This window comes from Schistocerca serialis, chromosome 1, assembly GCF_023864345.2.
Source record: "Schistocerca serialis cubense isolate TAMUIC-IGC-003099 chromosome 1, iqSchSeri2.2, whole genome shotgun sequence".
Classification (NCBI taxonomy): Eukaryota; Metazoa; Arthropoda; class Insecta; order Orthoptera; family Acrididae; genus Schistocerca; species Schistocerca serialis.
Window position 1 is genome coordinate 696,838,966 of NC_064638.1, and position 27,936 is coordinate 696,866,901.

The 27,936-nt window shown below is 41.9% G+C and overlaps 1 protein-coding gene across 1 annotated transcript; it reads right to left on the reverse strand.

Annotated features, from left to right (window-relative positions):
• Positions 1-9,203: 9,203 nt before the first annotated feature.
• On the reverse strand, positions 9,204-27,800 carry LOC126458046 (chromatin accessibility complex protein 1). The gene is made up of 3 exons (XM_050094844.1): positions 27,651-27,800; positions 9,537-9,657; positions 9,204-9,457 (listed from the first exon to the last, which is right to left on the reverse strand). The coding sequence occupies exons 1-3, from the start codon at positions 27,798-27,800 to the stop codon at positions 9,318-9,320; spliced, it is 411 nt and encodes a 136-aa protein (XP_049950801.1). The 3' UTR covers positions 9,204-9,317.
• Between the last annotated feature and the right edge of the window lie 136 nt (positions 27,801-27,936).

Genomic DNA, 27,936 nt, shown 5'->3' on the forward strand with positions numbered 1-27,936 from the left:
TCATACGCTTCCACACCTCAAGCAGTGAACTGTGGCTACAGTCCTCCCTCGAATGTCTACATGAAATACAGTTATTGAAGGCTGCTCTATCACCCACATCCATCTCTATGGCCGAACACATGGTGATGGTTTGACAACGACAGCTCAGCAAAGACTGAATGTGCAGGAGAACGGTAACGGTAGTTCAGTGGAGGTAGCACAATTGGCTTTCTTCCCACCAAAATCAATCATCTTTAATGACGTCACGGTGGCGCTCTCTGGTGGCAGGGCTATGAACTAACACAGTTGGACTGCATACACAGGTGCACGATATAAATAATAATAAATGATAATGAATGTTCACAAATGATAATGAATAAGACAAGTATGGTTTTGCATGCATTATGCTGTTGGAATTCAAACTTCCCGCCATTTTTTTCTTCTGGAGGCTTAGGTTAGTGGACATAGCACAAATGGTCTATTTTCCCGCCAAAATTCAAACTTCCCGCCATTTTTTCCTGAGGTTAGGTTAGTGGACATAGCACAATTGACCTATTTTCCCGCCAAAAGCCATCATCTTCGATGACGTCATCGCCGCCATCTTGAATAAATTTGGCAACAATGCAGCGTGCCCTCGTACATAGGTTGTCTCTCTACTGGCAATGCCTTCTGGGGGTGGCTAGCACCATAACCCTGATCACAAACATAACTGCAATATGAGGAATCAATCGTCTGCCCCCGATAGCTGAATGGTCAGCACGACAGAATGTCGATCCTAAGGGCCCGGGCTCGATTCCCGGCTGGGTCGGAGATTTTCTCCACTCAGGGACTGGGTGTTGTGTTGTCCTAACAATCATCATTTCATCCCCCCCGACGCACAAGTTGCCGAAGTGGCATCAAATTGAAAGACTTGCACCCGGCGAACGGTCTACCCGACGGGAGGCCCTAGTGACACGACTATTTTTTTAGGAATCAATCGAAATGGAAGTCAGAGTCACCACCTGTCCGACCACCAGTTTGGAACGCTCTACACCACCGCAAAAAATGATTTACACCTTGCGATGTCTAGTTTTCTGTGAGAGGTGGTGGATCAGAACACATTAATGTCAGTTTAGAACCTGGTCAGAACTTGAAGTCGTGGCGGTAAAAACAAAACATACGGTACTGTACAAAGCAAAAAATAAACAATGTTTCAAACGATGACACAGGCATCTTCTCTTGCAACTGACAGTATAGTCTGTGGGATAGGTCATCCTCCTACAGCACGAGCATTGACACTTTGGACCAGTCTGTGCAAGAGACTTAGATCACTGTCCACCTGTTTATTTAATAGGATTACCTCATGCGCTCGATGCCAGCACACAGACGATGTTTGTTTTTCTTATATTGGAAGAGAGAGATGTGGTAAAAATCTTATCGAGTTCTCTATCGGATGAAGTTAGCAGAGCTTTTATAGTTCGTAATTTTTCTCTGTTGGATGATACAGAATAACGATGATAAAATGTTGGGGTGATAGACATGAATGAACACTGAGGGATGCGGATCAAATTTGGACTGCAGTACGTGTATGATATTGAGTCTTCCTAATTTTCCCGATAATAAACACCACCGTAACTGTTCATATGGTCTTTTTACGATCTGATGTTTCAGGAGTGAGTTGCCTTTGGCGGTGACCTTGCACATCATACACTGTTGGTAGAGCTATGACAACATGTTCCCATTTCCATCAAATGGTCAACACATGGTCCTGCCGCACTAAATCAGCTTAGTCTGTTTCTACACAGGTTGTAGAATGTGATAGGTATAGACCTCTCTTACTTTTGCTCATTTCCGACTTAAATTGGAATGATCACATGCACGAAGCTGCAGAGTGGAAGCGCAGAGTATGAGGGGCACTTCCAAGATGCATAATGACTATCTAATATTTCGCTGTAGCTAATAAGTTCGAGAAAGGTGATTCGTTTCGGGATATGAGAGTGCCAGCAATATGATTCCCTAGTTGCTGTAATCATTAGAAGACTTCTCCATAGGATCCAACGGAGGTATGTGGTTCAATGGAAATACTTGATTCCAAATCACAGACATTATTTCCACTGGAAAGCGTAGCACTAGAGACCAGAAAAGCTAGTGTACACTTCTTATGACATCGATCTGCATACTATCTACTGTTTGTGATTCTTCTCAATCAACCATCATCTATAACCCAGTGGATATATCACAGAACCTCTGACACGGCATCGAGAAAGAATGAAATACAAATACTGGAGAAATAGCTAGCGGCAGCATAAGGGAGTTGAAAATACTGGCTTCATACTGTATTCCGTAGCCGAATAACTTTCTAAATTGAGTGATTTTATTATAAGCTTAAAGCCATCAGCAACATGTACCCTCACTGTTAGTCTGATTATATACACTTTGGCAATCACTGTCTATATCCAGTGTCGTGGTATTTGTCTGGAAAAACTACTACTCTCTGAGATAATGCCATACCTCTATTTATAAGGCTTGTATAATTTGCAACATGGATATCGTTAGCGATACTTGTGGGCACCTGTAGAACCAAGACCGCTTGTGACAGTGTGCGAACACGTTTTCGACATCTGGTGGCTTGTAAGACGGTTACGCTTCTCTTTCTAAGACACTGTGGTATCACATGCAAGGAAAACTTATGAGACATGTCCACCCATGGCTGATTTTCGGTCAGTATTGTTTCGTATTGCCGGCAATCAGTTATTGGCAAAGTACTGTACTTAGTAGTATGAGATATGTGATAGGTTCACCTTCAGCATCAGGTTTATATATATATATATATATATATATATATATATATATATATATATATATATATATATATATATATATATATATATATATATAGAGAGAGAGAGAGAGAGAGAGAGAGAGAGTGTGTGTGTGTGTTCCGACATGTGCAAAGAAAATGAGTATGCCCAGTCATAAGGAAAGGTATGAATTTGACGTGGAATACTGCAATAGCCACAAAGGGAATGAAAAATTTTTTTTTACTTGGAAAAGTATGTCAGATCATAAGAATGGTACAGATATCTCTGTTTTCAGAGCCACAGCTGTCAGCAGGGTGTATTAACGATACTTCGCTCATTGTCGAATGTTGTCCAATTGAGACCGCGATTGCAATATTTAATTGTAAGTATAGCAATCAAATAAGTATGTAGCCAGTTTCCTGGGATGATTCTGTCTGGGAGTGCATGGCGCATGGGGGCAGTGGCTTGTGGCGGGAATGATTCACATTTCCAGCTAACGGTAGGAGCTGTCCGAATGGAGAGGTCTGTTGTGGTTCAGGAATGTACTTGAACTAACTGTGTCATCATCTGGACGGCTGACCAGCGAACTAATACCACAGTCTCAGTATGTTGGACTGTCTTCATGATCGCTTGGAAATTTGAGAAGAATCGGTATGGACAAGTGTTCGTGCTGCAGCATTATTTCCTTCCTTGTAATTTGTCTGGGGACTGTTTCTGCATATTTCCTGTCTTTATTTGGTTGAGAGAGCATCGGTTGTGTTGTGTGCATGTAGCAGGTGGGAGAGGGGTGGAAGCACGTTAGCTGGTTCTCTAGACATGAGAAACACCTTAGTTGACTTTGTAAATTATAAGGGTGATTTGGAATCTGTTATATCACCGACATAGGTATTCACGAGTGGAAATATCAGTTACTTCTATTTTTTTCGAGTATTCATGGAAAGGTCCTCACAGACCTAAGTTTGTCGTTCCTCATTAGCCTACAGCAAGCTCCACCTCACTAAAGTTTCGGGTTTCTAGAGAAATAATTTCCAGAGTATATCTTCGGAATTATACTGCGTAAGCAATACTGCTATGCAAGAGATATGACTATGTGCTTGATATCGAGAAGTATCGCGTAAATGATACAATATTCTGGCAAACTATCTGAAAATACAGGTGTTCTCATAATGCCAGAGTCTGGAGATTGGAGTAGAAAGCAAGCATTCAGGTCGGGGCCAGAAACAGTGACGCCTTTATGCCGCAGGGAACCGACCCAACATTTGTAGAACAGACTTCACGGTATATGTACGAGTGTCAAGAAATTTTCTTCATGCATAGATAAATAAAAAGCATTATATGGATATTGCTCTGGAAATATTTTATGTAGATGCTATAACTCATTTTCTACTTCTCTTCCTAATTTCATTAGTCATGGGAAACACACCTGGTTTGAATCAAACTTAAAAAGAATACAAAAAGTTGTGCTGAATAATCTAAACAATGCCAGAAGGAGAGAAAGGTTTAGCGAAAAGGGAGATATTATGAAGGGAGTCCCACAATTTCAGTTTTGGGTACATCCTTATTCTTTATTCTGAACTGTCAAAAATCCTCATGTAATTGTGCAGGCACATTAAAAACAAAAATTTTCTGTCAATGTTTGGGCCAATATTGTTGGCGACTGCTTGTTAGACTCTCATGTTCTTCCACTCTGGCTCAATGGAAAAACTTATCTTTTCTTAGTGTACTCCACCTGTTCTGTTAGAACATATGCTTTTTACAAGTGTGTCAAAACATGTACTTCACACACGATTGTGTTCATCTTGATTTCAATGTTAATATTTATACAATTCTAAATAACAGATTCCGTGATGGGTGACTCGGTAGAAGTGGGTCAATTTCTCTACACCTAAACCCACCAGACTTTTATTTGTGGGAGCATTTGAAATCTCTTGTGTATGTTACTCCATTACCTGATGTACAGATATTTTAATAGTATGAAAGGCTGCAAAACAATACACAATTCTCCAAGGGTACATCAGCAATCAGGTACTTAATTCGACAGGGTGTTGATGCATGTGTCCTTGCTAACGGAGAGAATTTTTGAACTTTTTATTTAGGAAGTGTTTCATACTGTGCTGATGTATTCGCACCGAGAGGTTTATAATGTCGACACAGTGGTGTGTAGAGACCTCAAGTAATAGCTGCTAGCTCAGCATAGCAAGCAGCAGAGTGCTTGGCCAGGGCATCGTAGGTACGCCAGACAGGACTGCTGCCACACTGAAGTACCAGCCGTTAGTGTGGCCTTACAGGTGTGGGGCAGAAGTCAGGCGTTTAGCAGGCCCCAGGTGTGCATGTTGGATAGCCACTCACCTCTGCTGTCAATCAAGTCTGCAAGGATATTGTATGCAAGACCCAAAATCAGGACTCCTTAGAGATGGTTTTGGTTAATTGGCTCTGTCGTCATAATCATCATAAGGGGTGCTGAAACCATACCTAACACGTTATTAAATAAAAATATTTACTTGTCCCCGATGCATAACCACAATAAATAAATATTAGGTTAAAGATAGGCGCAACATATAAAATCATCTTTGCTAACTACAGTTGTGAAAGCTAACTGTTTATTCAGCTTTATGACAAAGCTAAGATGAAGACTTGTGAGTAATCTCATCTTTGTTGCTAAAGGAATTTAACATAGCTCAATCTAGCAATACATATGCCTTATGTCTGGGATTAGCCTGGAGAGTCCTGATATTTTAGTGCTGTCCAAGGTAATGTCTGAAGTTGGAAAATTGTCCTGCATTTGAGAATTCTATGAATGGCTAGGTGTTTTTTAAAATTTTAGAGATATATTTTCGACATCTCGGTTTTAAACTTTTTCTGTCTGTATGAACTGATGATGACCTCAGAACCCGTGTGACATATGTCACTGATGCCAACGTGAGCCACAAATTTCAGATGACTGCACCCTACTGGCTTGACAGCCACAGGCAAATCTGCCTCCAGATCCTGGATGAGGCCGCCCTGCCAGACATCCCCCAAGTGTACATTGATTGGCTTTCTTTCCAGCCATGAAATCTATCTTCATAAGGGACTCCATAATGTGCCTAATATTGGAGCTCCAAATAACTAGTAAACCCCGCTCCCCACCATGTGCTGCTCAGTCCCTACTGAAGGAGAGGCCACCTGTCCACTCACAGGGTGAAGGGGTGAGGCAAGAAGACTAGTCTCCCCATTGGCCCTCTGCCTCGAGCGATGCAAATGGGTTCCCATCTGCCCCTCACTCTGCTATGGTTACACAAGGAGGTGCCTCAGTAGCAGAGCCTGAGGGCAAAACAAGTGACATCTATGTGTCCCATGTGATACATCAGATTCTCTGCCACTGATACATGCTGAGGCAGCCGTCTGATGGTGACCAACAGTAGCCAAAAGCACATTCAGCTTTGGCCAGCTCCTCCTGTGTCTGCACACAGTGTGCACACATCCTATCCATCTTAGCAAGTCTAAGTGAAGAAGTAAACTATAAAGGTAGACATAATCCTAGATATACAACTTGCTACTCTCCTGATGTGTTACCAATGGATGCTGATGCCCCATTGAGCTATGTAGCTGGCTGTTCAAAATAAATAAAAACTGCTCTGCAGAGTTGTACAAACCAACACAATAGCGAGTGCCTATAAAATGTTGTTTGTACTATATCCATTATTGTAGGCTATTACATGTCCATTACTTCACAGGTACTGCGCAAGTCGTCTTTCGAGAAACGTATGCGTACATAGTGTAAAAACCTCCAGCAACTGTCACAATGTTCTTTCTAACAAGGTCCATACTTTTTCTTGAGTATATAAACTACAGTACTTTCAGAATGTGAAAATGTACTACAATAAATAAAAAGCCACACACAAATGGACATGGCCTGTGGGCAGATCAGAGATGCTTGATCTGACATGTGGGGATTGCACGTTAGTGGGAAATGACGAGCCTCAGATCGGTAAGCCTGATCTGTCATAGATACCCACAGAACTGTCCCACTGTGGAAACTCACTTGTGTGTGACTAGTTATTCAAACCCATAGTTGTGAGCTACTGGCAACACGCTGCTGAATTGAGACTGTGGTGATCAGTTTGCTAAAAGGTAACTTGTGCAAATACCATTCCTCACATCTATCTGCCACTCTTGTCGGCAGCGGTTGGCTTGTGGCAAGCGGTGGTGGCAACACTGATTGCAAGCACATGGGAGAGGAGGGGAGGTAGGGAGGATGGAGAAGGGGAGGGGCACATGAGACACAACAGCTACTCAGCTGCACTCAGCAAGCGACAATGCGTGATGTGCCTGCAAAATGCTGAAAACAAGACTTCCCTCCCCTATCTCTTTCCCAAATTTCCCTTACATTTCCCCCGATTCCCAGAACTTGGGGCAACCCTGGCACGTGTGAGGCACATAAGAAGATGCAAGTGGATTAAACAAAGCTTCGTTGGAGGGGAGAATAAATAGATGTGACACCCTTTGGCTTAAAGGCAAGAGTGCAAGGCAGGCAATTCAGCCTCCCCAAACTCTATTAGGGAACTGCATGATACACACTTAATTACAATAATGCTTTCTCCATTATTTCATGTGTCAATGAGCTTGTATCACAGTATAGAGAAAACACTACCTTAAATGTAATACAAAAAAAACATTAAAAAAATGTACGAATCTTTTATATCTACACGAAGTAAAATATGAACAATGATGTGAAACAAAAGATGCAAAAGGCAAGTCACTAGTGCAGATGTGTTTTTATTAGACATATTTTGATTTATTATTTTTATGATTAGATTAGCATTTTGACACCGTCTCTCATTTTCACAACACAAGTTAACTAACTGGTCAAATTTTAATACTGCACAATTTATGAAGGCGGTTAAAGACAAGTATAATAAACAAAAAATATTCTCATTTGTAGAAGCTCTTAAGTCTTATCACAAAGAGTTAACCATGATTTAACTATAACAGATACTTATTTCCACAGGCATATATAATATATTTTCCTCCTTTGACATGTAGCACTTCTATGGAAAATGACTCGGCCTATCACCAATAAAAACATTACACTGCAAAAATGTTTTGATCAATTATAGATATGACAGAAATGTTAACAGAAGAGAGCCAAAGAACAATAGACAGATATTTATTCTTGTTTCAAGCATTAATAAACTTATAACAATGAATCTGAGGTACAGTGCTTTTCAGATAAGGGAAAAAAAATAATAATTTACATGCCACAAAGTACATAATACACACAAAAAATATCCATTTTAACTACAAAACCTTTAACAAGAAATGTAACCAATTAAAGAAATTAATGATTATCAAGTGCAAGTGTGGAAAAGGCAAGACAAGTTTAAAATCCACAGAGGAATAGTTAAAAGGAAAGGGTCACATTATTAACAATAAGAGGTCAAAATTGTCAAAACAATAGAACAAATCTTCAGTCCTGACCTAATGGTCAAAAAGTTTAAAAAAAATGAAGACAAACCACATGAATTTTCTTTCACGCACAAGTAATGAAGTTTTATTTCTTCATATTTCAAGCCTGCTTGTTTTAACAAGCAATTTTCCTCATTTCCTCAACACTTGTACCAAAATATCACTCCAGCAAAAGTGACACACACTTCACTGTCTGGAATGTTTCACCACTCATTCACACTAATTACATAAAAAATTTCTGACTTTGCTAATCCCTCCATATGTAACAACTGATCTATACTTACCTCACCATCATCTTAATACAATCAATGTTACCATGAACATCTCAACCTGATTAATGCCAAGTCCTTTAAAAGTAACAGAATGAATTTCTTCATTATCTAGTCACAGCTTATCACTATATTCTACCCCAAATACAGAAGACTGATTTAAATTGTCCATTGCTGCATCTCTTATCTTACAAGCAATGACACATAGGCTTGCTATCTATTGGGTCATTGCTTATTCTGTGTTGTAGCATTTATTGCCTTGCTAAGATGCACAGTTATTAAGAATTTACAGTTAATATGAGATTTCATGTAAGTCATATCAGCCTTTTTTTCACACTGAGAAGATGGTATATCACCAATGTCCTTACTGAAAATAAAAATATATTAATACAGCTCTGTGTCACACATTTTTAAATTACATTACTGTCGCTGGAAGTTGCTGCAAGAAAAATTATATTGCCTGCACTGTACTACAATGCTTATCACTACTGTAATAATCTCTCTCGATTTTTTCAGAACTTTTGTCCTACTGTTTATATATTTATTTTTCTTTCTAGTCTACACATCCTTCCAACTACAAGCATTCTCTTCCAAGCACCTGAAAATGTAGGTATATGAATGTTTCACACCACTAAAACAAAAAAAAAAAAAAAATTTCTTCTTTCAGTCCACAAGTAAACAAGTTAAGTCTCTTGCTTAACAAATTGCTTCTCTTACTGACACTTCCTTCCTTGTACTGCACTGTATTTATCACACACTTTTTAGATGCATAATATACAATGTCTTTTTTTCATAATGATCACAGTTTTCACTCATCCAAATGCATACTTAAGTATTCAATTCAACTAAAAACTGCTGTTCTGTTTTGCGAGCTCTCACTTTCTTCCACATTCTCAAATTCATCATCAGAGTTGAAGTTCTGTTTCTTTTTCTTGAGTAGTTCCTTGTATTCCCTGTATGTTATTTTCTTTGGTACAATTTCTGGAAAAGGAGAAAATAATATATTACAAATTACCAGTTTATCAATGATATGCTTTGCCCTTACCAGAACAATATTTACCTTTCAGGAAAAGCAAATTATCATTCTTTTCCACAATTTCCGCTATGTGACTGTATTGCAAATCTTTTGTACAGCCACCTTCCTCAAATGCTTTTTGTGTGACATACTGAATAAACAATTCCTGGAAATGGAGGAGTAATATGCAAGAATTATCACAGTGACATTTCAAAACTGAACATAGCAACTGACTAACACAGTTTAATACATACTCCTTAATATCATTAACACCAACTCATCAGTAACAAAAGCCTACAATAATCTATTTTTAATTACTTTTTAATCCAAAATATGGTAACTGATGTATTCCACTGACAAATAGATAATTTCCTTCCGAGCTCATAAAATTATAACTAATTAATTACTAAATGCAGAGAATTAATTATGTTTACTCGTGGACCATAATATGACAGTTTTCCTTCCACTGAATAGCAATAAAGCTCAAAAAGAAAATATTCAAGCGACATGAAGTGATCAAATTGGCTTTTGCATGAATACCATTCTCTCATATCTACGCAAATTAACTGCAAAAGAAACTGGAAGATTTAAACAAAGTGGTAGCTTTATCTTGAATAAAAATAAATGGTCACCTGACAAAAGTCTTGCCAAGAGCCTGTAAAAATGTTAAAAAGAAATATTATATAACCATTTCCTGAACCAGCTTATGAACTAGTCATTAACAGTTCCAGAATACCTCTAAGACCATGATTATTTCAAATTATCAACATAAATGTACAACCGTCAGGACAATCAATATAAGAAATAGAGCACTTGCCCGCGAAAGGCAAAGGTTCCGAGTTCGAGTCTCGGTCCGGCACACAGTTTTAATCTGCCAGGAAGTTTAATATAAGAAATACTTTATATCTAAAAACAAAGATGATGTAACTTACCAAACGAAAGCGTTGGTATGTTGACAGACACACAAACAAAAACAAACACAAAATTCAAGCTTTCGCAACCCACGGTTGCTTCATCAGGATAGAGGGAAGGAGAGGGAAAGACGAAAGGATGTGGATTTTAAGGGAGAGGGTAAGGAGTCATTCCAACACCGGGAGCGGAAGGACTTACCTTTGCCTCTGTACTTCCGCCTCGGGACTGACATCTCTGCCCAAACACTTTGCCTTTACAAATATCTGCTTATATCTGTATGTATGTAGGTATATGTGTGTGTGTGTGTGTGTGTGTGTGTGTGCGCACACACACACACACACACACACACACACACACACACACACACACACACAAGTGTATACCTGTCCTTTTTTCCAACCTAAGGTAAGTCTTTCCGCTCCCAGGATTGGAATGACTCCTTATCCTCTCCCTTAAAACCCACATCCTTTCGTCTTTCCCTCTCCTTCCCTCTTTCCTGATGAAGCAACCCACGGATGTGTGTGTGTGTGTGTGTGTGTGTGTGTGTGTGTGTGTGTGTGTGTGTGTGTGTGTGTGTGTGTATATATATATATATATATATATACACACCAACACTTTTGTTTGATAAGTTACATAATTTTTGTTTTTAGATACACTTTTCCCACATGGAATGTTTCCCTCTATTATATTCATAAGAAATACTTTATTTTCAGAAGAGGTTAATTATCTCAATCACAACTTCAGATATTGTAAATCAGCACACTACAAGATGTATTTTCATTTACATTGTATTCCAATGGATTTACAAGAAGTCACTGTCACGTGGTCATGGGTCAGACCATTGCACTGTATAAACTTTTTGGCAGATATGGAAAGACAACAAGGTATAATGAGCAGAAAAGGAAATGATGATGACAAAGGCAATGCAAATAATAAGAATTTGTCAACAAAAAATATTAATTATGTATTATTCACGTATATCAGATTAAGAAAGTTAAAGTCCATGTCAGATAACAAGTCTGAAGCCTCTTTGCCAAAGAAAAAAAAAAAAAGGATTGGCCTAATATGTAATGCATGTAAATTAACTGCAGAGATGGTAAGTGTAAGTAAATGGCTCTGAATTATGAGTCTACCAAGTCTATCTTAAACTGCTGTTTAAGGCATTGTCATTAACAACCATAAACTTTGAATACAATAAAGTATGTCACCTCACCACAGATTTTGGAAGCTTACGAAATGCAAAGTATGAATAGCTACTGGGATTTGGTAGTGTGATGTGGACTGGTATGTACATCCAAAGTGACAGAAGTCAGCTGCATTAGTGTAGAACCATTAGCACAAGGCTTCACACACATATCACCCAACAAGATATAGGAAAGTCAGTGGAAGAATATCCCTCGACAGTTGCAGTGGACTTAGCACAGCTGCTTCATGCGTCTATCTCAGCCAATCATGAAATGAGATTTTGTATGTGTCTCAATGGCAACACCTCAATGTTGCCACAACTCTATAGACAACTACTATATTTGCCTGCAGCAATTTGCGCGTTGCAATTGAAAGCTGGCTACAGTGGTACTGAGTCCACTATATTCTTTCCATAGTGAGAGTCTCGATCAAGGTAGAGAATCCACGTTAGTATGCTTTTTTTTTTGTGGTTTTAGGGCGCACAACTTCAACGGTCATTAGCGCCCAGACTACATTAGGAATGCACTGCGAGGCACAAGTTTAAAACAGCAACTAAAAGGGAAAACACGATAAAAGATCGACAGGCATAGGATTAAAAAAAAAAAAAAAAAAACAGCATAATTAAATGTCCTTAGACAGGTTGGTCAATTTGATAAAATGAAGAGCGCGAGCAGCTGCTCCTGGGTCATCCGCTAAAATGGCATCGAGAGTACATGGCAGGCCAAGATCAAGACGCAATGGAGTAAAATCCGGACAGGACGTTAAAATGTGGCGGACCGTCAGCAAGTGCCCACATGGGCAGAACGGCGCCGGCGGAGCCGTCAGCAGATGGCGATGGCTGAACCGGCAGTGTCCAATTCATAACCGGGCCAAAACTACCTCCTCCCGCCGAGAAGGGCGTGAGGAGGACATCCAAGCCGCGGGACGAGGTTTCAAGTCCCGAAGCTTGTTGTCCGTAAGTGCAGTCCAATCGGCATGCCACAGCGATAAAATGCGCCGACAAATGACCCTGCTACAATCTGATGAAGGGACACAACAAGAAGCTGTCCGAGGCTGGAGGACCGCAGCCTTGGCCGCGGCATCTGCAGCTTCGTTCCCAGGGATACAGACATGGCCAGGAACCCACATAAAGCTAACTGGAGAACCGTCGTCCACCAACTGCTGAAGAGAGCGTTGGATCCGGCGCACGAAAGGGTGAACCGGATACGGATCGCTGAGGCTCTGGATGGCGCTCAGGGAATCAGAGCAGATGACATAAGCAGAATGTCGGTGGCGGCAGATGTAAAGAACAGCCTGGTAGAGGGCAAAGAGCTCAGCTGTGAAGACCGAACAATGGCCCTGGAGCCAGTATTTGAAACTTTGTGCCCCGACAATAAAAGAACAACCGACTCCGTCATTGGTCTTAGAGCCATCTGTATAAATGAAGGTCATATTAATGAACTTCGAACGAAGTTCGACAAAACGGGAGCGGTATACCGAACCGGGGGTAACCTCCTTTGGGAGCGAGCTGAGGTCAAGGTGAACGCGAACCTGAGCCTGGAGCCAAGGTGGCGTGTGGCTCTCGCCAACTCTAAAGGTTGCATGGAGTGAAAAATCAAGGTGTTGAAGGAGGCGACGAAAGCGAACTCCAGGGGGTAGCAGGGCAGAGACATACAACCCGTATTGACGATCGAGGGAGTCGTCAAAAAAGTAACGATAAGACGGGTGGTCGGGCATTGACAGTAGCCGACAGGCATACCGACAAAGCAGTATATCGCGCCGGTAGGGCAGTGGCAATTCACCGGCTTCAGCATGAAGACTCTCGACGGGACTAGTATAAAATGCTCCGATCGCAAGACGTAAACCCCAATGTTGTATGGAGTTGAGGCGGCGTAAGATGGACGGCCGTGCAGAAGAGTATACGAAGCTCCCATAATCCAGCTTGGAGCGAACGATCGACCGATATAGGCGAAGTAGGACGGTTCGATCCGCTCCCCACGATATACCACTGAGAACACGGAGGACATTTAGAGAACGGGTACAACGGGCAGCCAAATAAGACACATGTGGAGACCAGCTAAGTTTCCTGTCAAATGTAAGACCTAAAAATTTTGTTGTCTCCACGAATGGGAGAGCAACGGGACCGAGTCTTAAGGACGGTGGGAGAAACTCTTTATAGCGCCAGAAGTTAATACAGACCGTCTTCTCGGCAGAAAAACGGAAGCCATTGGCGACACTCCAGGAGTAAAGATGGTCAAGAGAACGCTGAAGACAGCGCTCCAGGAAACATGTACGCTGCGCGCTGCAATAGATGGTAAAATCGTCCACGAAAAGGGAGCCTGATACATCAGCTGGGAGGCAATCCATTATTGGATTGATCGCTATGGCGAAGAGAGCGACGCTCAAAACTGAGCCCTGTGGCACCCCATTCTCCTGGCGAAAGGTGTCCGACAGGACAGAACCCACACGTACCCTGAACTGTCGATCCATTAAAAAGGAACGAATAAAAAGAGGGAGGCGACCGCGAAGGCCCCATGTATGCATGGTGCGGAGAATGCCCACCCTCCAACAGGTGTCGTAAGCCTTCTCCAAATCAAAGAACACAGCCGCGGTTGGGCGCTTCCGCAAGAAGTTATTCATAATGAAGGTTGACAAGGTAACCAGATGGTCAACAGCAGAGCGGCGCCTACGAAATCCACATTGTACATTGGTAAGTAGGCGCCGAGATTCGAGCAGCCAAACCAAACGAGAGTGAACCATGCGCTCCATCACCTTACAGACACAGCTGGTAAGCGAGATGGGTCGATAACTGGAAGGCAAGTGCTTGTCCTTCCCCGGCTTAGGAATCGGTACAACAATAGACTCGCGCCAGCATGCGGGAACATGTCCCTCAATCCAGATGCGATTATAAGTACGAAGAAGGAAACCTTTACCCGCAGGAGAAAGGTTCTTCAGCATCTGAATATGAATGGAATCAGGCCCTGGAGCGGAGGACCGTGACTGGGCAAGTGCATTTTCGAGTTCCCGCATGGTGAAAGGGGCATTATAACTTTCACGATTCGAGGAGCGGAAGTTAGGTGGCCTAGCCTCCTCTGCCTGTTTCCGGGGGAGGAAGGCAGGGTGGTAATGAGCGGAGCTCGAAACCTCTGCGAAAAAGCGGCCGAAGGCATTGGAGATATCCTCAGGGGCCACAAGGACGTCATTCGCGACCGTCAAGCCAGAAACTGGTGAGTGGACCTTAGTGCCAGATAGACGGCGCAGGCTACCCCAGATAACAGAAGAAGGAGTAAAACTGTTGAAGGTGCTTGTGAAAGCAGCCCAGCTGGCTTTCTTACTTTCTTTAATAATACGACGGCACTGCGCACGTAATCGTTTATAATTGATACAATTCGCCACTGTAGGGTGGCATTTAAAGGTGCGTAAAGCACGTCGACGAGCATGTAAAGCGTCTCTACATGCTGCGGTCCACCAGGGGACCGGTATGCGACGTGGAGAAGAAGTGGTGTGAGGGATGGAATATTCAGCAGCAGTGAAAATGACTTCCGTGAGGTGTGCGACCTGACTATCGCAGCTTGTGAAGGTTTGATCCTGAAAGGTCACCCTGGAAGAGAAGAGCCCCCATTCGGCTTTGGAGATGTTCCAACTAGCTGAGCACAGAGAGGGGGTATGATGCAGGAGATGGATGACACACAGGAAGTGGTCGCTCGAATATGTATCAGAAAGGGCATACCACTCAAACCGGCGTGCAAGTTGGGTAGTACATATAGAGAGGTCTAAATGGGAATAGGTGTGAGACGTGTCCGAAAGAAAAGTAGGGGCGCCAGTATTGAGGCAGACAAGATTGAGCTGGTTGAAAAGGTCTGCTAACAGGGAGCCCCTCGGGCAGGATGCTGGAGAGCCCCAAAGGGGATGGTGGGGATTGAAGTCTCCAGTTAACAAAAATGGTGCAGGTAGCTGAGCAATAAGTTGAATCATGTCTGCCCTGGTAACGGCAGATGACGATGGAGTGTAAACGGTACGAATAGAAAATGTAAAAGCGGGGAGAGTAATTCTGACGGCAACTGCCTGCAGGCCAGTGTGCAATGTGATGGGATCGTAGTAAATATCATCCCGGACCAGCAACATAACCCCTCCATGAGCCAGAATACCTACCACAGAGGTGTAGTGTGCCAAGGCAATGTGATCGCATGGGCGGAGCTTCGTTTCCTGGAGGGCTACGACGAGCGGACGGTGCAAGCGGAGCAGCAACTTCAAGTCCTCTCGGTTGGAGTGAATGCTGCGAATATTCCAGTGAATAAGTGCCATCGTGAGAAGAAAAGGAAGATGAAAGAAGGGGTCACCTCGAAGGCCGCTGAGGGCCTGGCTTCGAGCGAGTACTGCCGCCGCTATCAGTAGGCGGACAGTCATCGTCCATCGGTTCTATAGGTTCATCGGCCATCTCGTTAAGATGGTAGGGAGGAGGAGCTTCCTCCGCCGGTGAACGGCCAGATGTTCGGCTACCAGCGGTGCGGCCAGGCGAAACAGATGACGGCCTGGGGCGGCAACCGCTGGGTGGCACAGGAGAAGAAATGCGCCGTGGAGGAGAAGGAGAACTGTGCTTCCTATGAGCCTTCTTGGAAGGTCTTTTAGTGGAAGTACTGGTTGACGGCTGGGAGTGCGAGGTACATACGAAGTCTGCACGGGACGGTTCCTTCTTGAAGGCCCGTGCATCTGATTTCTGGGTCTTCGTCTTGGCAGAAGCTGATGAAGGTACTTGTGTTGGAGGGGTAACGGGAGGAAGAGGAGATGTCGACCGCGTGATCTTAGCACTGGCCGAACGGACGACCGTGGTGCCGAAGGTCAGATCGCATATCTGCGTCGCCACCTCCCTGGTAGTCCGAGTAGAGGCGAGGACAGTACTGTACTTTCCCGCTGGGAGCAGCGTGGGCTTCCTAATAGCAAATAGCTTGCGAGCAGCCGAGGTGGACACTTTCTCTTTCACCCGAATTTCTTGGATACAGCGTTCTTCCTTGTAGATGGGACAGTCGCGGGAGGACGCTGCATGGTCACCCCGACAGTTCACACAACGAGGAGACGGAGGCGGACAGTCACCCTCATGGGCATCCCTGCCACAAGTGACACATTTAGCTGCATTGGAACAAGACTGGCGAGTGTGATTAAAACGCTGACACTGGTAGCAGCGCGTAGGTGTCGGGACATAGGGGCGAACAGAAATAACCTCGTAGCCCACTTTGGTACGCGACGGCAGCTGAACACTGTCAAAGGTCAAGAAAAGTGTCCGGGTCGGTAAAAGGTCATTGTTGACCTTTTTCATGACCCTATGGACAGCCGTCACGCCCTGCTCAGCGAGGAAAGACTGAATCTCCTCGTCAGTCAATCCGTCAAGTGATCGAGTATAGACCACACCACGAGACGAATTCAAAGTGCGATGAGCCTCCACCCGGACAGGGAACGTGTACAGGAGTGTGGCCCGAAGCAGTTTTTGTGCCTGAAAGGCGCTCTCAGTTTCTAGTAATAAGGTACCGTTACGCAACCTGGTACAAGATTTGACAGATCCGGCTATGGCATCTACGCCCTTCTGGATAACGAAAGGGTTGGCAGAGGAAAAATCCTTTCCGTCCTCAGATCGAGAAACGACGAGGAACTGTGGGGCAGGCGGTAGTACTTTTGTCACTGGTGGCTGGTCAAGTTTCCGTTTTTGGGCAGAAGTCGAGAGAGATGGAGTGAAATCCATTGCGGAGGAATCCCCCATGATTGCCAGCGTCTCCGATGGCGCGCTCCTTCCTTGTGGGGACCCTCTCAGAGGGCACTCCCACCTTAGGTGAATGTTTACACCTCAGGTCACACCTCCCAAGAAACAGACGGAGGGACCAATCGGCATGGTCAGAAGGTATCAGCTCAGGCAATCACCCCTCCCTGGGCCTGGCCTTTACCAGGGGGTACGTGCGTGCCTTACATGTCTACCCAGGGCGGGGAATTACGCGTTACCCCGTCACCGGCTACACGTGCGAACGCGTGGGTCGGCCTTCAGGCGCGCACAGGGAGGAAGGAAGAAGAGGAAAAAGAAGAGAGAGTGGGAGAGAGAGGACAATGTCTCAAACGCAGAGGCAGAGACCAGAGAAGGCAAGGAGAAGAAGGCAATGAGAAGGCAAGGAGAAGAAGACAAGGGAAAGAGTAAGGAAGACAGTGAGATGGAGAAGAGCAAAGAAAGGAACCAACCAAAGGAAGGAAGAAACGAGAAGTGAAAAAGCAAAATGACCGCAAATAGTGGTCGTGGAACCGTCCATCTCCGGACGCAGGCGCTAACTACCCCCTTGGGGGGGGGGGGGGGGGGGAGGGACTCCTTTTAGTCGCCTCTTACGACAGGCAGGAATACCTCGGGCCTATTCTAATCCCCGGACCCGCAGGGGGGATGTTAGTATGCTTGAGATCAGTTCTTTGGCCACTGTCAGTAATCAGTAATATTGTCCGTGCCAAGATGGTAGCTGTTACTGACAGTAACATGATGCAATACCTGATCAGCTCCAATTTTCGTGCAGTAGAAGCGAATATTTGCAGTTTCGTATGGGCATTAACAGGTGTCAAAAATGTTAATAATTTACTGCATTCTTATTAAATCAGAACATAATTATGTTATGCAGTGTGAATAGTTAAATTTTTGAAGTTAATTTGTACATTATGTGCATGGAGAGGCTACACTCTCCTCCATCAATCCCATTCAAGTTCCTGTACATTAGCTCTTCAACATGAAGTCCCAAGTTCTCATTTTTATTATTTTGATTGAAACTTAAAAACCTCAAGTAGTGCACAACTGAAGAACAGACCTTTGAAAGCAATGCTGACAGGTGTGTGTTCCGTCACTGGAGGTCACTCTGTCCTGCATTTGTAGCCTGGCTCTCGTATTTTGGTTGCAGTAGTTGCCACTATATATCATCTTCACTGTACACAACTTTGTTAACTTGACAACAAAGTGTGTGCTTTCAGCCTCTGTCCTATTTTTTTTTTTTTTCACACAGTGCTTCCAAAGATGGTTGGCTGTAATGATCCTGAGTTTGACACTCAATGTAATGATTCAGAAAGTGAAGAATACAATGCTCCTAAATAAATAAAAATAATAATAATTAAAAAAAAAAATGGAAGTGATGACAGTTCATCAGGTAACTTACATGTGCTCGCCAGTGGTACGAGATGAATGCATTTACTGTGTTCCACCCACCTTCTCCAAGATACCCACTCATAGGAAACAATTGCACAATGCATAGTTCGACCCCATATATAGACAAACGAAAATATGATTAACTTTAAGGATATTTTAGTCCAAGTCCATTGCACAAGTATACTTGAGATTTTACTAAAAATTATCCTTAATAATTTTTAACTTATATTTTGAGCTGTAAAATCTGTATTGATATCCCTGTATGCAATGTCCTTCATCAGAGGACTGTTTCATTAACAAAAAATACAACTTTTATGAAAATAATTTGTAAAAACTCAATATGTTGAGATGTTAACCATGTAAAACCGCTTGTCATCAGTTACACCAGCAGCAGGAAACATGCAGACTTCTGCAGTGCATCAGGAGCTCCCAGCTGTCATTTCTGCCAGCCTAGGCAAATCATAGTGTTGTCAGCTAATAGCATTTTGCCATCAGTTTTAGCCAATTATTATGGCACAAGGCAATACTATGTAAGCAAGTGGATTACAGCAACAGTACTGTGACAATCAATGAAGACACTGGATGTGGCCATCAAATATAATTGTTGCAGTTCAGTGGGTAAGCGAAAACGCAGGTGGATGACTACGGCTGACCTCACAGGAGGAACCATTGAGAAACAAATAAATGTGTACCATGCGGTGTGAAGCAGTAGTTGCAAGTAAGTGGAGAAACCACCTCAATATGCACAGCTGAACTGAAGTGAACCCAAAATCTAAATGAAAAAAATGGAGAATAAAGTGATTTTTTTACATACATATTGCAAACTTTGTGCAAGATGAAATCACTGAACATAGAAGGCTGCATATATACACCCCCCCCCCCCCCCCCCACACACACACACACACACACACACACACACACACACACACACACACTCTGGCTTCCAGGCACCAACACAATCATCAGTTGAGCATTTTTACATCCCATTCATTAGAGAGACTGCCTGACAACTAGTCAAAAGAGTGGCTTTTCTCAGTTTCAGGATAGGAATAATTCTCTCCCATCATTGGGAGGGAAACTCCCCTTCCAGCCAAATACAACAAAGAAACTCGAAGTGTGTTTTATGCAGTCATTGCTAAGATGTTTAAGTATTTGATTATCGATTTTATCAGGTCCAAAGGTGTGTGTTGACACATTGCTAAAGCACTGCAGAAATCCTGTTCACTACATGGAATAGCGTACGATTTGAAGCCTTGTGTATGTATGGATGGATAGTGAGGTTTGCTCCAACAGGCATTTCCAGGTCAGGATATTAGGATGGTAGTTACCACATGTGGACACTTGGCCAAAGTCTGCTGTGAAACATTCAGCAATAACTGTGGGATCAAGGTGATGTAATACTGTACTTTCCAGTAGTGCCTACAGAGATCCAGGGGCAGGATGATAACAGCACAGTGATCACAACACTCAACAGATAATCGGTTATTATGAAGCTGACACATTTATGTGACAAACATATGATTATGATGGAGTTGCTGGTGGCAATTAGAGATCAGAAATGAGGTCCCTATATGGGATGTCCAAAATTAAAGTTCCAGTTTTAGAAGGCTGCAAAAAGAGAACCCTTGCTCAGAATCACAGCAAATTTGAACAGCATACTATTGCACCTGTGGTGTAGGGGTAGTGTCTTTGATTAGTGATCAAAACATTCTTGGTCCCAGGTTTGAGCCCCACCAGTGCTTAAATTTTGAATAAAAATCATCAGCAATGATGGCTGAAGGCTTCGGGCGGTCATTCTTGTTCTGCCAACAACTTGTCACAGAAGGCAGAGGAGAGGACAGAGGATTAGGGCACACTCTAGCCCTTGGGGTGGGACACTACCCCTAGAAGGCAGACGAATCAGCACAGGATATGTGGCCTGTAACTGAAAAAGTGTCATGATAATCTCTCAATTGGCAAAAGACTCCAGGCTAGTCCCCAATTCGGATCTCCAAGACGGGAGTGCCAAGGGGAATGTGACCATGAGAAAAAGATTTAATAACCAACAAAATGATAATGTTGTATGAGTCGAGGCATGGAATGTCAGAAGTTTGAATATGGTAGGAAAGCTAGAAAATCTGGGAAGGAAAATGCTAATGCTCAATCTAGGTATAGTGGGAGTCAGTGAAGTGAAATGAAAGGAAAAAAACGATTTCTGATCAGATGAGTATAGCGTAACAACAACAGCAGCAAAAATATCATATAATGGAAGTAAGATTCATTATCAATAGGAAGGTAGGACAGAGAGTGAGTTTATGTAAACAGTTTAGTGATAGGTTTCTTCTCATCAGAATCGACAGCAAGCCAACATCGACAATGATGGTTCAGGTATACATGCCCGATGTCGCACACAGACAATGGAGAGAGAGAGAGAGAGAGAGAGTATATGAGGATATTGAGAGGGTAATGCAGTACATAAAGGGAGATGAAAATCTAATAGTCATGGGGGACTGGAATGCAGACGTAGGAGGAGTAGTAGAAGAAAGGTTATGGGAGAATATAGGGAAAGACAGGTAGTATACAATATGTACATGCACCAAGAGGGACCAATAAGACTTTAAGACCAAGAACAAAATGCGTGGTTCAAAAAGGGTGCAAGACAGTGTTGCAGGCTTCCATTCCTGCTGTTCAATCTATACATCAAAGACATGATGGTGGAAATAAAAGAAAGGTTCAAATTCAAGGTGAAAGTTTATCAATGGCCTGATTCGCTGATGACATTGCTGTCCTCGGTGAAAGTGGAGAAAAATTACATCACCTCTTGAATGAAATGAACAGTATAATGAGTACAGAATATGGACTGTGAATAAACCAAAGAAAGACAAAAGTAATGAGAAGTAGCAGAAATGATAACAGTGACAAACTTAACATCAGGATTGACGATTGTGAAGTAGACAAAGTTAAGGATTTCTGCAAACTAGAAAGAAAAATAACCTACAACAGACAGAGCAAGGAGGACATAAAAAGCAGACAAGCACTGGCAAAAATGCAATCCTCGTCAAGAGAAGTCTACCAGTATCAAATGCAGATCTTAATGTGAGGAAGAAATTTTTGAGAATGTATGTTTGGAGCACTGTATTGTGTGGCAATCAGACATGGACTGTGGGTAAAACGGAACAGAAATGAATAGCACTTGACATATGGTGCCACAGGAGAATGTTGAAAATTAGGTGGGCTGACAAGGTAAATAATGAGGAAATCCTCCATAGAATCAGTAAGGAAAGGAATATATGGAAAGCATTGACAAGAAGAAGGGACATTTGACAGATCGTGTGTTAAGACATCAGGGAATAACTTCTGTGGTACTAAAGGGAGTAGTTGTAGGGGGTAAAAACTGTACAGGAAGACAGAGATTGGGATACAACCAGCCAACAATTGAGGACGTAGGTTGAAAGTGCTGCTCTGAGATGAAAATATTGGCACAGGAGAGGAATTTGCGGAGGGCCGCATCAAACCAGTCAGAAGACTGATGACACAAAAAATATTTATGCAGAGGGAAACAACATGGAACAGAGGAAAAAAATTAATGAAAAATTTAGCAACACATGGTGTTATACGCATCTTAATGTAAATGGCGTTGGCTCCAAATGACAAGTGAATTGCAATACTGCATTTTGAGTCGTACATTACACCATCTGTACTGTTCAATGGCGCATGACAGCACCTGTTTGGCAGTTAACAGTTGTGATGGCAAGGTCGTACAACATAAAATGGGAAAAACCACATAAAACAGTTTCTAATTGCCGTGAGACTGGTGGTAGGCATCTTCAATATGCTGTTCACCAATTACTACAAGTTGAAATCAAGAAACAGCTGTCCCACAACAGATAAGTGTCTCTGGGGTCACGTTCACTGGCAGCTTTGGCGCGCCAGAAAAAATTTTCTTGATAGCATTACTACTTCTTGCTACTGCTGCAGCCTCACTTGAAGTAGCCAGAAGTGGAAGGTACTGCTCATACGCAACTCAACTGTGCATGCGCAGGACCCCACTGGCAACTGCTCAAAACAAACTTAATTAAACAGTTATGATGTCATGCTCATTGGAAGTAGTTTGCTATTCTGAAGTATTTTACAGTCTTCAACCTAAAGTCTTTGACACATTTTGCTTTAGGCAAGCACTTGTGGTTACACTGTGTTTTATTACTGTAAATGGTGCATTTCCTTTGCAATGTAACTTTTACTTTGGTTTTATTCTGTCTTTTACATTTTATTGCTACAGTATTATTCTGTAGTAATGTGATACAGTAAAATTTTTTGCTAGACTATCAGTTCTTACCAGTCAAAACTACAAAAATTTAACTCAAGTCTGAAACAATGAAAAATTTCCAGTTCTTTCCCGGTTTTCTCCTGGATAAAAAATATCCCCGGTTTTTCTTGGATTTCCTGGTTGACCCAGAGCGTACACATCCTGGCATTAATGTCAGCGATCAGCAGAGAGGCAAAAAGGAATACAAACGTCTCAGAAATGAGATAGACAGGAAGTGCAAAATGGCTAAGCAGGGATGGCTAGAGGACAAACTTAAGGATGTTGACTGGAATACTCTCTTTCAAATTCTGAAGGTGGCAGGGGTAAAATATAGGGAGTGAAAGGCTATTTACAATTTGTACAGAAACCAGAAGGCAGTTATAAGAGTCAACAGGCATGAAAGGGAAGCAGTGGTTGGGAAGGGAGTGAGACAGGGTTGTTATTCAATCTGTATATTGAGCAAGCAGTAAAGGAAACAAAAGAAAAATTCGGAGTAGGTATTAAAATCCGTGGAGAAGAAATAAAAACTTTAAGGTTCGCCGATGACATTGTAATTCTGTCAGAGACAGCAAAGGACTTGGAAGAGCAGTTGAACGGGATGGACAGTGTCTTGAAGGGAGGATATAAGATGAACATCAACAAAAGCAAAACAAGGATAATGGAATGTAGTCGAATTAAGTCGGGTGATGCTGAGGGAACTAGACTAGGAAATGAGACACTTAAAGTAGTAAAGGAGTTTTGCTATTTGGGGAGCAAAATAACTGATGATGGTCGAAGTAGAGAGGATATAAAATGTAGACTGGCAATGGCAAGGAAAGCGTTTATGAAGAAGAGAAATTTGTTAACATCGGGTATAAATTTAAGTGTCAGGAAGTCGTTTCTGAAAGTATTTGTATGGAGTGTAGCCATGTATGGAAGTGAAACATGGACGATAAATAGTTTGGACAAGAAGGTTTCGAAATGTGGTGCTACAGATGAATGCTGAAGATTAGATGGGTAGATCACACAACTAATGAGGAGGTATTGAATAGGACTGGGGAGAAGAGGAGTTTATGGCACAACTTGACTAGAAGAAGGGGTCGGTTGGTAGGACGTTCTGAGGCATCAAGAGATCACCAATTTAGTACAGGAGGGCAGCGTGGAGGATAAAAATCGTAGAGGGAGACCAAGAGATGAATACACTAACCAAATTCAGAAGGATGTAGGCTGCAGTAGGTACTGGGAGATGAAGCTTGCACAGGACAGAGTAGCACGGAGAGCTGCATGAAACCAGTCTTGGGATTGAAGACCACAACAACAACAACAACAACAACAACAATACAAAATATGATGGATATAGAAATGAAAAGGAGACACTCAGGGGAGAAACAGGTAGACGACAGCATCAAACCAGCCTACAACAAAATTTTTTCAAATACACTGGGGAAAACCAAACTTTTTAAACGGTGTGCAGCACATTGATTTAGCATAGCTAAAATTCAAAATGACAGCAGATATAGACAAAGTACGAATGACAAATATATTGCAAAGCCACTGGCATACACTGCCTATTTATGCTTAGTGAAGAAATGTTTCTTCAAAGACTGAAATCTATTGCCCTATATTACTCCTGCCTGCAGTCTCCTAAGCATTTGAAAGATTAATAAAGCAGCAAGCCACAAATGACAACAAACTTCATTTAACAAAGTCCAAGCATTTGGAATAGGTTCCAAGATATGCAAGTGACTCAAAGATGCCAAAAGTTACAGAATCCAGTACAATGATCTGGTTGGCGAGTGTTCACCAGCGACAAGGATCCGTCAGGGTTGCCCCATGCAAGAAATGTTCGAATAAATTAGTGGGGCACTACTTGATACAATCACAACAATTAAATACCCAAGCATACCTTTGCAAAGAGAGATGAAAGAACGAGCATGTAAGTAATAGGGAAAGGCAAATGGTTTATTTCAGTTGATCAAGAGAATTTTAGGAAAGTGTAACATATGTTCACAGGAAACCACAAACAGAACACTAGTGTGACCCATTCTTGAGAACTGCTCAAGTGTTTGGGATCCCCGCGAATTTGGATTAAAGGAAGACGCTGAAGCAATTCAGAGGCATGTTGCTAGATTTGTTACTGTTAAGTTCAATGAATACCCAAGTATAACAGGCAAACTCAAATTGTAATTCCTGGAAAGAAGACTACATTCCTTTTGTGAAACAAATGTGACAGTATAGAGAACCAGAATTTGCAGCCGAATGCGGAATGATTCTACTGTCACCAACACACATTACATGTAAGGACCACGAGGGCTCTTATAGAGGCATATACACAGTTGTTTTTCCCTCGTTCTATTTGCAAGAGGAACAGGGAAGGGAATAATTAGTCCAAGGTGCCCTCTGCCATGCATCATCTGGTGACTTGTGGAGTATGTATGGAGATGGTACTGCACATTAACTGGTATGGCCTTGGAACAAGCAGAAGTGCAGCAACAATGACATACTCTGATACCAACCTGAAACCTGGAGAAAATCGCAAAAGTGTGACAGAAGCCAATTTAAATGTTTCTAAAACTGTAGCCACGAATTTCTTTTAGACAAACTGGAAGCACAAGGAATAGGGGGAGGGGGGGGGGGGAAATTTGGTTCAAATCATATGGAGAGATTGAACACATGTTTGGAACTAAGATCAACACATTCTGATCATAAAGTTGAATGGGTATCTAATACACGTGTTAGACATCAAAACAGTATTACTAGGCAATACACCAGGTCATCTATTAACCCCATGTACATAATTGGCATACAAATCTCAGACTTTGCAACCAATAACAAGATATTTGCAAGCAATACTACTGTAACACTGTGTGACAAAGAACATGTTAAATTCTCCAGTCCACATTTTCATTTTTCAGTGACATTGGGAAGATAATGTAATTAGAACAAACTACATTCTGTTTGTAAAAATGAATCCAAACCCAAGCTGTATCTCAGGTTGAGTGGTAATCAGTTCGAAAAACTAACAGGAATGCACATTATTCAAGACTAATTAGGAAGGTCCACAACGGAACTACGTCACAGACTTAATAAAACCTGTTTTGCGTGGAGAGCTTTCAATGCCTTACAAATTATGAAATAAAATAGTTGTTTAAAAAGGTGTTTGCATGAGGGACATTCAGAACTTCACACAAAGCTGCTTACACTTGACAGTTGCTTACATATACGTAGACAAGTATGCCTCAGTGATACTCGTAAACCTAAGGAATCTGTATACTCACGACGACTACCACCATTACAAAACAACTGTGGGGCCTCCATGTAACATGACTACAAACAAAACACTTATTAAACACATGCGAGTCACATGGAATCCTACTTAATGCACTAGGCCTATCAGCTAACATAATTTTGGATACGTCTATTTCTTTCAAGTTTTCTATCCATTTTCCTACAAGTTACATCACATAAAATTTCTGTCAAGTTTACTAAACACATTCATTTTTATTTTTAGTTCCATATGGTCCTTACATCACTTTTCTATTTGATTTCTTTTAAAATAAATTTGTAATTTCTCTTAGCAAATTTTACTTGTGTAGCTACTATTTTAATATCATACCCAAACTCCTCCATACAACAAACTTTCTGATTTTGATCTAGCCTGCTTTGCGCAAACATCCCCCATCATTGTCTTGTCAGTGCATTGGTTGACATTTAATAGCTTCTTTAACTCTGTACATGTCTTCTACCGCCTTGACAAACTGTGGGCACAGTACAGTGGAGGACACACTTCAGTGATTTCTATGTTGCTACTTTGTGTAATATTCCATCTACATCTCTATTACTGATAATTGTCCTGCAACCATGTAGTTTAGTTAATACACACCTTTACCCCAAATAAACATTGTCCACATAACTGATGCAAATTAAAAAAAAACAACAATGGCCTAGGGAACCACTCCCCTCACCTTCAGCTATGGTAACGCCTGATCTGTAATGTATCCCAATATTAGGACACTGGGCACAATTTGTATAACAAGAGAAGCTGTAATTTGAGAACTATAGAACTTGTAGTGACAATGGATGTTCAAAAGATCTGTACTACAAAAACTTTATTCCCTAAATTGGTAAAATCATTCACACAAAACATTACGTCATATTCTGAATGTTACATTCCACTGGACACCCTCCTAAAGTGCTCACTACCATGATTTCATTTAATTTAAAAGTGGCAAAGGCTAGTTTAGCAGTAACTTAAAACGTTTGGTGTGGATTCAAGTCAAATGTTCATTCATTCAATAGAATTTTGTTAGTTCTGATGTTAAATGACAGGATAGAATCGATTTACTGTAAACCTGTGCAAACATAATGATGTAAACTTTTGTGAACTCATCGCCTTCTCTCCTAAACCGCATTCAGTGATATTCAAAGCTGATTAAGGAATTACTATGTATGATTTTACACGCCATATACAGATCACATGCATCTCACGAAACGACCAGTAACTTCACCACGAATGTAAATATATATACTGTGGGCCTAATGCACTAACCTAAACGTACTCGGATAAATTAGTAATTCATCCTTTGTACATTATCAAAAAATTCACCGCCCCTAACCTATTTACACAGCTATATGTGTCAAACATAATTGCCGAATTACAAACCGTTGCTTTCGCCACTAGATGCAGAGAATCCTGGCTAATATTTTCGACATCTGGAGAACTTTTCATAATAGTTTTGATACGTGAAATAGGTAAACTCAATTCCTTCTGTTTTTGAACAGGAGATTTATTTGCCGCCATCTTCAAACTCATTAACTCACAAAGACTTTACATTATTAAGCAAAGATTGTATTGATGTAACATCTCAAACATCTTCCATTTCAAGCACGTAGCTACGCGTTTTCACAGACATTGAAAACTTGTACCTGTATCTGCCCACCATCACAAT